At 29.8% G+C, this 12,817-nt stretch overlaps 3 protein-coding genes across 10 annotated transcripts in view; 1 reads left to right on the top strand and 2 right to left on the bottom strand.

Annotated features, from left to right (window-relative positions):
• Positions 1-12,817, top strand: part of LOC141532021 (uncharacterized) — a 54,306-nt gene that overhangs the window by 11,368 nt on the left and 30,121 nt on the right. The gene's annotated exons all lie outside the window — the stretch shown is intronic.
• Sprt (PDZ domain-containing protein sprite) lies at positions 237-12,209 on the bottom strand. 2 transcript variants are annotated; one of them, XM_074249681.1, is made up of 11 exons: positions 12,041-12,209; positions 9,490-9,824; positions 9,021-9,155; positions 8,587-8,702; positions 7,645-7,737; positions 4,741-4,907; positions 4,199-4,390; positions 3,851-4,006; positions 3,225-3,392; positions 1,659-1,926; positions 237-1,224 (listed from the first exon to the last, which is right to left on the bottom strand). In XM_074249681.1, the coding sequence occupies exons 3-11, from the start codon at positions 9,034-9,036 to the stop codon at positions 268-270; spliced, it is 2,133 nt and encodes a 710-aa protein (XP_074105782.1). In that variant the 5' UTR covers positions 9,037-9,155; positions 9,490-9,824; positions 12,041-12,209; the 3' UTR covers positions 237-267. The 2 variants fall into 2 exon arrangements, with proteins under 2 accessions (XP_074105782.1, XP_074105783.1); XM_074249682.1 differs by lacking the exon at positions 12,041-12,209 and adding an exon at positions 10,467-10,509.
• LOC141531731 (uncharacterized) lies at positions 10,388-11,736 on the bottom strand. Its single transcript, XM_074249683.1, has one exon. The coding sequence runs from the start codon at positions 11,729-11,731 to the stop codon at positions 10,553-10,555; it is 1,179 nt and encodes a 392-aa protein (XP_074105784.1). The 5' UTR covers positions 11,732-11,736; the 3' UTR covers positions 10,388-10,552.

Here is a 12,817-nt window from a genome sequence, read left to right as displayed (position 1 = left end):
AATATTATTTTTAAAAAAACAATTCACTACGCTTAAATAAGCAGACACTTAAAATTTTTTTTAAGTCTATAAAATTATTAAAAAAAAAAAAAAAGTATATTTAATTTTTTAAAAAAATTTTTCTTACTACAATTTATTATTAAAAAAATCTAAGAATAATTTCAATTTTATTTTCAAACTTTTATTATTATTAAAAAGTAATAAAAAAAAATGTACAGTAATAAAATCTTATAAATAATCCTAAAAAAACTAATTTGGTATAAAAAATCAACACCACTTATTCATAGTAAGGGAAGAAAAATGGGACCTTGACCTCCTGGACTTAGGCGGAGTCCACTGATTATTCTTCCCCGCGAATTCAGTCCTTGAATTAGCAGTTTTTAGAAGATGAAGCTGAGAAGTAGAAGCGGAAGAAGTCTGTGAGTAACAGTCAGTATCATAATAATTCTTCCTATCGGCATTAAAAATCTCGAGTCTGTTTTTGTGATGATTTTCCAGCAGGCCATTTCCCGCGTCATCGTGATAGTTCCTTTTCAGAGACTTCCTAGCCGCAGAAGCTGCAGCTGTGGAAAGTGTGGGCGGTGCACTTTCGACAGATTGAAGACTTGTAGCGCGATGTAATGAGAGTCTCAGAGGTTTCTTTGGCACTCCAATTGGCATCACCGTCAATGGAGGTCTCTTATTATGCTCCTCCATGCTGCCGGGGTTTTCCGTAATTAAATAACTCGAGCAAGTTGATTGCGTGTCTTCATTACCGCGGTTGTTTCCGCAGTCCCGATAGTAGATTGGCTCTGAATCAAATTCAATTGCCGAGGAGGTTAATCCTAATTGATAGCAAGCTAAACTTGTGCTGCTTTTCCGCCTCTGGTGATACTGATCATTATCCGGGTAATAATCCAGAGCTTCCGCTGCTGAAGAAACTCGGGAGCTCAATTTTGCTTCCCGGTCTGAGCTCTTTCGCTGATTTTTGCTCGACATCAGCTTGTAGTTCAGATTTGACTGCAATTTATTGAAGTTCGGTGATGAAGACGATAGCAAATCTGTTGAATGTCTTCGCGTTCGCAAATTACCCTCACTTCGTGTCGATTTTGTGGGGTAAGTCGGCAAACTTTGCTCACGAGTTTCTGAACTATTTGTTGAGGCGTTTAATTTTAGAGACGGTGATAAACTCTGCATTGTTTTCTTCCCTGTTATTAGCGACATCTGCGGGCCCTTTTGGAAGACCTGAAAAAATTTTTTTTATTTTTTATTTATAAGGAAAAAAAAATTATAAAATTTTTTTTTTTTTTTTTTTGGAAAATTTAGAATTTTTTTCGGAGTTTAGGAATTTTTTTTAGAGCCTAGGAATTTTAAAATAGACTTTTGGAAAGTTCAAAATTTTTTTGGAACAAATCAAATATCAAAAAAAATTTTTTTTTCTTCAAAACAAGTTAGACTAAATAAAACTAAGAAATTGTTTGAAAGAAATTCAAAAAAAAATTTTTAAACGTCCAAAATTAAAATTTTTTATCAAATCTAAAAATTTTTGAGTTATCTGCATTAAAAAAAGACAATTTGGAATTTTTGGACAGAAAAATTGATCCTGATAAAAATTTCTTTATCTAAAATAACCAGCAGACCTTTGACTTATAACTCCCAACCAATCAAGATCAACTTACTTGAACGTCTGGTCGATGAGCCGTTGAATCGACAACAGGGGAGACTTTCCTCACTGGGGATGACAGCAAATCACGTACTTGCTCTTCCAGATAACTAATGCGATGATTAAGACGAAGATTTTCCGATCTGAGGGCGCGTAATGCCGCTAATGAGTCATTAGTTTTTCTCAAAACGACTATATGTGCCGCCTCGGGGGTGACTGCCAGTAATCTTGACAAATCTGCAGCTGATGCAGTCACCACCAGCTTTCCGTTAACTTCTAATAATCTGTTACAGTAAATATTAATATTAACGCAGTCGTAAATTTTAGTTTATTTAATCAAGTTAAATTTAATTAATACTCGAGATGAAAATATATGCTACGGATTGTACGAGAAGAATTATTTATTCTAGTTTCTTGTTCTGTTAAGTTTGAAGCGGAGTTTGTAAACTTTGAGGTTACAAAGGTTCATAAAGTTCCGGCAAATGTATTAAATTTAAGTTGCTAACTTTCGGGATTAAATATTGAAAGGTAATAAATATTGCAAGCTGTCTGTAAAGTTGGAATAATTCTGCGTTTATTTACTTATTCTTATTGCTTATTAACAGAGCTGTTAAAAGTTAGAAGTAGATATGAAATTGAGGTTATATAAATAGAACAATAAGAGTTTTATTTTTTTTTGTCGAAAAAAAATTCTTCCCAAAATTAAAATAAAGGGTATAAAAATGCTGAAAACAACAAAATTCCCCTCGACGAATTATACAATAAAAATAGACACGTGCATGTGTCATTGTGAGCATTTGAACAGGCAAAGGTAGCTTCCCACTCGTTTCAAATTATTCGTTGGTCAGCTATACATAAACATTCATACTATTTTCCGACAAAACAATATAATACTTTAATGTAAATTTTTTAATTATTAACCCGCTAACGAAAATAATTCATTATTCATAACCAAATCATTAATAATTATTAACCGGCTATAACGGTAAATCGTAAAAAAATTTCTTCTCATTATTATCCATTATTCTGTCACAAGTTTAAAACTGACAAGTGACTTTAGCATAATTTATGAGCATACAGTAAACTTCCAGCTTTGTTTATATTTTTACGGAGATATTAAAAAATCAGTGGGAATGATTGTTCTCTTTGTTTTTAAAAGTAAACGCTAATTGTACCGTTAATGTAGTGTTAATTTTTATAATTAATGCTAATGAATATTTTTATTATTATTGTTAAGCACTAAAAACAAATGTCCTATTGTTTCAAGTGGAAAGTCAACCTTAAAATTGTATTTTTTGTTGAATTTTATTAATATATTGAGTTATAGGGCACTAAAAAAAATTTAGATGGTTCAAAAAAAAAATTTTAGAACCAAAAAAAATTATTTTTAAAAATTTAATTGTCTTGAATCAAGAGAAGAAATTTTTCAGTCAAGTAAAATTTAAATTAAGATGATAAAATTCTTCAAAAAGATATTTTTGGTTCATTATTTTTTTTAAGCATGCTTTGAAGCTCGTTATATAGAGTTAAGTGTATATGAAATAGATCGATGAAAGTAAAACGTGGTTAATTGGCAGTTTACCTATCTTCTTTCTGGAGACCAGAGTCCTCGACAGCCCAATCGACATACAATCCAGGCGCGTTGTCTCGTGAACCCGCTCCAAATCTTGGACTTTTGGGATCAGCGCTTACTTCAATGGCAAACACTGACAAATTCATTGACTTTGTTCCCCGGGCTTCGTTTATGCAACTGAAATTAAATGAAATATTTATTTTTCTTCCTCGTAAATTTATTTCTTCCTAATTATGTCATTAGAAATTTTTTTTGGGTATAAAATAAATTTTATGATGAAATTTTGATGTTTTTAGAATATTTTTTTTGTATTCTTTTAATTGAATAAATACTTTGTATTCTAAGAAGAAAGAAATAATCATTTAGGTTCGCACTCGCAAGTTACTTCCTATTTTATATAAAAAAACTATAGAAGCCCTCAGTCTATAATTATATTAATCTCTTTAATCTCGGTCGAATATAGAAAACTATATTTACTCCGATAAATATAATTATAACAGCAAGCCTGTTATATCTAATGTGATCAGTGAATAATATCTTCGTAAGTATAATTCCCTTGTGATACGATAGTTAATAATTAGTCCCGAGGAAAATGCTCCATTTAATAGATAATCGATGATCAATGGCATAATTACCTAAAAATAGAGTCATTTTTTTGCTTCTCTTGAGTTTCTGCAAACTCCAACGCCGCTTGCAGTGTTCTCATTTCTTCCATCACGGAGAGTAGCTCCAATTCTTCTCGGCCTAATCGATATTCTAATTCCGCTTGTTGTATCCTTGTGTCAATGTTGCTAAAAAAACAATATAATATTTCATCTTAAATTATTTTTCATTGCACAAAATTCTCAGCACGGTTTAATGGAAAAGTTTCAAAATTGTTACAAAGAAGAAAAAATTTGTTGGCCTTGAATTCTTTTAAAAACTTCAACTATAAAATAATAAAGTTTTAACATAATAAAGTAATAAAAGAAAAGTAAACTTACTCAGTAATGTCTAGTCTCTCTAAAGCGAGCTTAAGATTTTTAATGGCCAGCCGTTTATTATCGGCCTCTCGTTCCAGCTTATTAACTCGCTCCTCAGTGGCTTTTCTATCGGTTTCATTAAGCGGACTTTGAATTACTCCATTTCTTAAAGCCAGTCGATTACTTAGATTATTACACAGTTGGCTCTTGAGACTGAAATTTTATTTTATTTTGCTTTTATTATCGACAATAATGATAAAAATAACCGTAAGAATATTAACTACCGTGTAATTAATTTAATTTACTAAGTGGGTAGTTTATAAAACGACTAAAAGGATAATCCAAGTTGATTTTATAAGTTAATTTTTAATCTTTTCAAGTAACAACTCTATCAAAAAAATTCAGGTACATTTTTTAAAATATTTATGCAACTTAGATGTTTTTTTTTTTTTTTTTTTTTTTGTGGGGGCGTGCAGAATCTTTTTTGAATTCCCCGTAGAGTTTATTTCTTGCAAGAAAGGGTCATTACAACAATTGTATTCAATTGCAGTATAAGTACATACGTTTGAATAACGTTTTCCTTGTCCCGAAGGGCAACCCTAAGAGCGTCGACCTCTTTATAGTAATCTCTGTTCTTGTGACCGGCAGACAAGGTTATTGCACCGGTAAGACTTCCACCCTTTTTCCTCCTGGGTGTTGTGGTGGACAGGGAAACTTCAATGCTCGCCATCTGAAAGTTTATTTTTTAAAAATTTTTATTCTAACTTCGGCAAAAAAATTTTGCATTTTCCATTAGTCACGTTATTTATTATAAACTTGATACTTATAAAATAAAATATCAATATAAATAAAATATTCTTGTCAAAATTATAAAAGTTCCTATTTTAATTTTCAACTAAAAATAATTCCACACTGATAGAAAATTTATTTTGACTCAAGAGATATTTTCTTGATCTAAGAATTTATTTTGGAAGACAAATGATTATTTTGCTTTAAGAATTTCTTGTCTTGATTTAGATTTTCTTGGCTTAAGAGCTATATTATCTTCAATCGATACATTGAGTTTTTCAACCAAAATAACATTATCGTTTAAAAAACTTAAAATAATTCATCAAAGTATATTTCAAAAACTAAATAGTCTTTAATTGTTATACCGAAAAAAAATTATTTCTTGGAAATAAGTAAATTAATGACTCAAAAAAAAGCCATTCTTAACACAAGTCGGTAACATCTTGAATCAATGTTATCGCCTATCTTGAACCAAGAGACAAAACTTCTTGAAAGAAATATATCTATATCTAGTTTCAAGAGTTCAAATTTTGAAGAAAAAAAGTTTCTTGAATCAAGATTGTTTTTCTATCAGTGCAGGCATTTTCATTTTAAGATTCTAGAAAATTTAATGCGTCATACTCTCACGATAAATCTTTTTGTCGCCGGCAACTTGCGACAATTTATTGCAGATGCAAAAAAATCTGTTTCTTCTCTGACCTTTAAATTTTTTCCGCTGAAAATTTATTAGTGCATTAATTTTTTGTTGTTTCAAAAGTTAAGACGCAAAAATGATTAAATCATTCTAATTATTTCTGTCAAACTTTAGGCAAATAAAATTAATTATACAAAATGTTTCTTCTGAAGTTTTCCTTTCTTTAAATTAGAAGTTATAATTAATCGACTTTACCGTTTAAATCTAATTTCTAATCCTAAATTCATAACTGACTTTTGTCGACTCCGTGTTGTTCTTTAACTTAGTATCTAAAATTTAGGACGAAAATATTTTAGTGAAATAAAAAAATATTTACTACAATAAAAATATCCCGTTTCACATAATAATAATGACAATAATAATGATGATACATAATAATATAAATTATTTGAACAAAACTGTCTTAAAATCTGAATATTAAAATAGACAAAGATGTGAGAAAAGTTTACGAACTGTCCACGGCCTGCGGAATATAACATCACACTGCTTTAATACTAGGTGTTACCTCCACAAAGTACCGAGTGTAATTTTAGACTTTGAGACAAAGGAAAGGATATGTGCATAGTATAAACTATATAAATACAAACTGAAACTAACGAGTACAGTGGATGTCTGCAAACAGTATTTAAATCAAGGAATTATTTTACAGCAAGATCAAAAAGATACTTTTTGAATACTTACAGACTTCAAAGGGATTTTTAATGTTTCGAATGTCGGGCTTAAATTAACAAAAAAACGGAAGAAAGAAGAAGAGATAAAAGGTGAGAAATTTCGAATGGCAAAACATTAATATGGTTTCACATTCAACGGTTTTGGAAATGAGCGCAGGTAAAAAGGTCAATGACTTTGTTGTACGGAATCCAAGGTGTAATCTTGTTTGGGAGATCTCGGATCTTCGTATCGCATACAGGCGGTTTCTGAATAATAGTGGATATAGAACTTGCAAGGGCGTATGTAGTCTGGGTTTATGGCCTGAGAAGCTATTCAATTTATCTTGGATACAATATACAATATATATATATAATGCATAATATGCAATATAGCCAGTGCATTATACTCGCGTTATATTACATCAGCCCGGCAATTGTTTTCGCATAAAGGAAATTGAAAACTAATATGTTGAGCTTTAATAATATTAGCTTTGTTGGACACGTTTCTTGGAAATTTCGCTAGTAGAGAAGATAAAATTCACGGAGAAAGTTTAGAAATTTTAATAAATAATTTTTTAGTCTTTAAAAATTTTAAATATTAATTTTAATGATGGGAAATTGGTATTTTTTTACGTTAGAACAATTAAAAATTAATAAAACTGTTAATTTCTATAGGGTATGTAATTTTAAAGGGCGTAGGATCAGCGCGCAGGCGCTAGAACTGTTCTGACGCATGCGCAGATCTTTAATTACGTTCTAAGAACATTAACCATCAATTTTTCCAATTTTTGTCATTTTAAACCTTTAAATTTCGTTAATTAACATTTATAACTCTAAAAACTTAACTAAAAAAATTTTTTTAAGTAATTAAATCGAAATAAAAATTATAAAGTCTATTAAAATTCAATAAATTGGAATTAAAAAGAGAAGAAATAAATTTTATGAATACGCCATTGGATTGCAATTTAAACAGACAATTTCTTAACCAAAACCGACCTAAGCTGCATAACATAATACTTTCGCGGTTTCGATATAATACATTATCTTCATGCATAACCGCATAAATCACCTTTATTCTCACCCCTCATTGGCAATTTAAAGAAACTAAACAAAACAAAAAATATCACACCCTCTCTTGCTATCTCTGCCGCCATCGCATTAGTATCTAACCTACAATATATGCGTGGATCTCACTCCAGCTCTTCACCGCATAAATTACATACAATCACGCATTATAATTTTTTTTCCCACAAAATATTACTCGTTAGATCATATATATGACTGTTTATATTTCATACATAATGCGGGTAATTCTTAACTAACTTGCGTGTTACCTTAGCCTCCAAAGTCTCCAATTGCGCCATTCTGGGCTCCTGTAGTAGAAATTGCTGCGACGAAACAGCTGGCTCCACGCTATGCAGCGCCGTCTGCAGTTAAAAAGACACTGTATTATTATTAGTTATGGCTGTAATTTGGAGATTAAAACAAAAAATATTTTCTCTGTTGCAATTTATATGCTCGATAATTTTAATGGGGTTTTTAGAGTCCGCGTAATCGAGGGAAGATTCTTGGGACGACTTTGTAAGTGGAGGTAATTTAATATAAAGAAATTAAAGAAGAAACATGGATAGATGGAATATTTTTAGTACTCAACGGCGCGTGGTGATTAACGCGGTAACTCGCCCGTGTTTCCTGGGTAAGATACACGTGGGATTGTATCAGCGGAAATAAAGCCCTATTATGTACATATATATATAAGGTGATGTATGGGTGAAGAAAGAAAATTATATAAAATAAATAAATGGTAAATAATAACGGATTATTATTTAATAATTATTTGGATAAATTTAGTATTTTAAATAGCAAATTAAAAAAAATCATTATTCAAGAAAATTATAAAAAAAAAACAGCATCAATAATTGGGGCTTTTACCTTATTTAAAAAAATTTTATTCTTCAAAAAAAAAAATTTTTTTTAATTTTTAAATACCATAAAAACATCTGTGAGTAAAAATTTTCATTTTAAAACTTCTAAGCGTTAGTTCTAAAAGTCATTTATTATTTCCTCGTAGTTTATGATCTTGAGAATCATTAATCATAAATTGAAAGCCAAGGAAACTCCTATGTGCATGTAATGCGAAATATCTTTCTCCGAATGAGTATAATTGTAGATGTATATGTGTATTATTGTTTAAATGTTTTTGGTGTTAAAATTTTTATCACTTGAGCGTTAAATTTTTATCGCTAAATTTATTTATAATTAGACAAATAAATTACCAGTGAAGCTGAACGCTGCTGTAGACTCAGCGCGATATCTTCATTCTCGTCTTCACCTCCGCAGTCAGTCGTATAAAATAAGACACTTTTTTTATTAGATCCTCTGGACCACGCGCCTGCATTTTATTTTTAAATAAATACTATAAATCAATCGATATAAATAAACATTTTATGTTATAAATTACTTGAAAAAAAAAAAAAAAAAATAATAATGATAACTTTTCTCATGAAAAAATTATCATTATTATTAATTTTTCTAAAAAAATTTTTATTAGTATTATCATTGTAACTAATTTTTTTTCTCGTTGTAATAATGACCTAATAATTAACAATAATAATAATAATAATAAAAATAAATCCTCAAATAAATAAATAAAAATTACATAAACTTAAAAATAAATATATAAAAATATAACATGCAAATAATTTATCACCTGATCGTCTACCCATTCCGGATTGATCTTTGATGATAGTGATAACTATTGACCGGTTGTAACATCAATATTTCAAACAATAATAATCCCTTCATCATAATTACTGCATGCTGATAAATTCTTTTATTTTTTTTACTGTATAAAAATAATAAACATAATCATTATTGATTTTTCTACTCAAAAAAAAAAATTTTTTTCGATAAATTAATATATAATTGATAATTTTTGCTCTAAAAAGAAACGATCAAATGTTCTAGTAAAATATTTTAATTGAATTTATCAAAAAATTAAAAAAAAAAAATTCAAGCTCCAAATTTTAACAAAAATTGGAATTAATTTAAAAATCAAACAAAAAGTTGGCTTGTATATAAGCTAAACAAACAGACTTTCGCTAAATTACCGAAAGAAAAAAAGAAAGAAGAAAGGAGAAAAATAATAATAAATGATAGCATATGCACAAAATTTTTACCTGAAGTAAACGAGATCCGTATGTCAGTCTGCTGGTATAATATAATGCTTTATCATATAAATGTGTATGTATATAGACGTAGTATAGGTTTATTTATCAACACTGGCCATAAGGGATCGAGTCACTGAAGCGACAATGCTCACATCTGCTGTCAGTCGGCTGTGCCGGTCGTTTTGATCTCGATAATACACCCCACTGATACGTCATGTCAGTAAATTTATCCATAAATCAGGTCCTCAACATTTACCGTACAGAGTTGAGTAAGCCCCTCATAACCGTATCCATCCCATCGTGTCTAATTCACCGTTTAATTTCCACTTTTGGTTTTTAATTATCTGAAAATTATTTTAGTTTCACACTTTTGTACTTCTATTGACGACTTTATTTTATTATTAATGACACTGAATTTTTAAGCAAACATCTGCATGTTTTTATGATAAAATTCTAATTTTTTTAAAGGGTTAGAAGTTACACTGAAAAAAAGTTTTTTTCTTTTTTAAGAAGGAAAAATACTTTTTTTTCAGTGTAGGATTAGATATACAATTTTTAGACACTTGGTACTTTTAGATTTTGATTCGGTAAATAAAAAAAAGTTGCTTAAATATTTCCAAAAATTTTTATTAATTTCTTTTCTTATTTTCATATTAAGAAAAGACATTTAAACTATTTTAATACTCTACTGAGTAAATTAAGAAAAAAAAAATTAATAAAATTGTGTATTTCTTCTTTCATTTTATTAAATTTGATCCAAAATAACTTTAATTGTTTCAAGTATCCAAAAACGCTATAATAAATCTCTTTTAATTTTATCAAACTAAAAAAATATTCTAAGAACATCAAAATCTATTTTATACACTAAAAAAAAAATTCCAATATCAAAATTAATCACTAAAAATTTTTATTCAAAAAACCAATGTCCATATCTAAATCAAAACTTAAATTAATTCACTTATAAGAAGAATATTAATTCCGTTTACAAATTCAGAACATAATTTCTACCAAACTTTCCCAAATAAAAACAAACTATCCGGTATTATTTCACAATAAACATCAATTTCTTCATTCATATATTCTCCTTAATCTCCCTCGCCAAAATTCCATTTCTGAGATAAGCGGCAACATTTAGAGCATGTCGGTCAATCAATCTCCTGCGATGATCCTCAATTCTCTTCTCAGTTAATTCCTTCTGAATCCGGGCGGCTGATTTAAATTCTTCTTGAGCCCTTATCACTATTTCTCTTCGTATTCTCCTCGCGTCCTCAATAAACTTCTTTAAATCTTCTTTATACTGCCGCTGTTTACGCTTTCGTGCTTGATCAGTGAGTCTCGCCAGATAATCCTCTTCCATAACTCTCTTGATAACCTGCTCCGCGAGCAGAGTGTCTCTTTTAATCGCTTGGTCTTCCAGTTGGACATTGAGAAGGATCTGGGCCTTGAGATCCTTGCCGAGCTTAGCTTTCTTCTCCCTCGTCAGCAATAAATCTTCATACTCCTTAACAATCAACTCGCGCTTAATATCTTCAGCCATTAATTCGCAAATAATTTCTTCCCGCTTCAGCGCCTGGCTTTTGTCGACCATTTTCCCCTCCAGAAGCTCGCAAACTTTACGGATCATTTCTTCGCGTGAATTTTTTTTATCCTCCAGAGCCACCCGCCACTCCTCGAGCCTCAAATTTACATTCTCCTGATAAATTTGATCTCTTTCCAGCGCCTCCGCTTCCTCCTCTTGCTTCTTAACGCGCAAAATTTCCCTAATTTCTTCTCTAATTCGCTTCTCATGTTCTAATTTGCGCGCCAAAAAATCCCGCTTTTCCCTCTTTTGGACCTCCTGCATCCTGTCAACCTGCTCGTCAGCTTCTTCGAGTTTTTTTCGCTCCTCTTTTAAACGTTCTTCTTCAGCCAAGGCCTTTTCTTCTCTAAGGAGAATTTGTTTGCGCAAATATTCAACGTACTCTCGACGCTCTTTTTCAACTTGGCTCGCTTTCTTAAGATCATTCTCAATCGCTTTTCTATTCTCGTAAGCAATTAAATCTATTTGTAATTTATCTTGCACCGATTGGGCAATTTTAATCGCCTCTTTCTCAGCCATTTGCGCCTCTAATGATTTTAACATGTACGCATTGCGGAATTGTCTCTCAAGTTTTATTATTTCATCACTTGAATTTGTCAGTGTGGTTATTGATTCTTTGTATATGTTGTCATTGAATTTTTTTCGGAGATAGTTTTTATTTAAATTTGACATTTTTATTTTTTTAAGTTCACTTTTTTTTTTAATTTTAATTTTTATTAATTCACTTTTAAAAATTCCTTTTTTTTTTAATTTAAAAATATTAAATTAAAATTTTTACACTTTCAAAATTTTATATAATTTATTTTTTATAACAATTATAAAATTTTAATTTTTAATTATTAATTTTATTAAATTTTTTTAACTTAAAAATTTTTAATAAAAATTTTTTTTTTCACTTCTTTTTTTTAAATAAAAATTTTTTATAATAATACAAAAATTAAAATTAAAAATTTGTATTACACAAAAAAATTTCAAGCCTACCTTAATTAAAAATATTAAAACTAATTAATAAGACACTAAAATGATGTAATTTGTATTATTAGTATTTAGCAACACAAATAAAAATATCACCACGAGTTTGAGTAAAATAAAAATCCAGGCAGCAAGAACGAAACACTCTGAAGGCCTTCAGAGTCCCAACTAATGCCGGTTTTGCTGGGACGCCGCTACCCAGCAGTAAAGTGCCCGCCGGTGGTTACTACAGAGTTTAATTTATTGGGACCTATCCCCTCCTTGAATTTGCCCTCAGTATTCTCTTGCCCACTTACTTTTACATTAATATATATTCTACAGTATACAATATATATAGTCCCACCGGTCCCGACAGCCGACGACCTACCATTACTTTACCACCACTTTCGACATTTATATTATTATGTATCATCAGTATCATCATTATTATTATGTGAAACGGGATATTTTTATTATAGTAAATATTTTTTTATTTCGCTAAAATATTTTCGTCCTAAATTTTAGATACTAAGTTAAAGAACAACACACGGAGTCGACAAAAGTCAGTCATGAATTTAGAATTAGAAATTAGATTTAAACGGTAAAGTCGATTAATTATAACTTCTAATTTAAAGAAAGGAAAAATTCAGAAGAAACATTTTGTATAATTAATTTCATTTGCCTAAAGTTTGACAGAAATAATTAGAATGATTTAATCATTTTTGCGTCTTAACTTTTGAAGCAACAAAAAATTAATGCACTAATAAATTTTCAGCGGAAAAAATTTAAAGGTCAGAGAAGAAACAG

The sequence above is a fragment of the Cotesia typhae genome, unplaced genomic scaffold (genome assembly GCF_013202065.1).
Source record: "Cotesia typhae breed Kobodo isofemale line unplaced genomic scaffold, CoteBio_Ctyphae contig_50, whole genome shotgun sequence".
In the NCBI taxonomy this organism is placed as follows: Eukaryota; Metazoa; Arthropoda; class Insecta; order Hymenoptera; family Braconidae; genus Cotesia; species Cotesia typhae.
Note: the sequence above shows the minus strand (reverse complement) of the source record. Positions and strands in the feature narration are given on the sequence as shown.

Excerpts from the sequence above, each read along its gene's own strand:
- Sprt (XM_074249681.1), bottom strand. Across the intron at positions 4,007-4,198 it reads GAGAGACTAGACATTACTGA|CAACATTGACACAAGGATAC; the intron begins GTAAGTTTACTT and ends TTGTTTTTTTAG. Across the intron at positions 3,393-3,850 it reads AAAAATGACTCTATTTTTAG|TTGCATAAACGAAGCCCGGG; the intron begins GTAATTATGCCA and ends ATTTAATTTCAG.
- LOC141531731 (XM_074249683.1), bottom strand. The coding sequence starts at position 11,731 with ATGTCAAATTTAAATAAAAACTATCTCCGAAAAAAATTCAATGACAAC.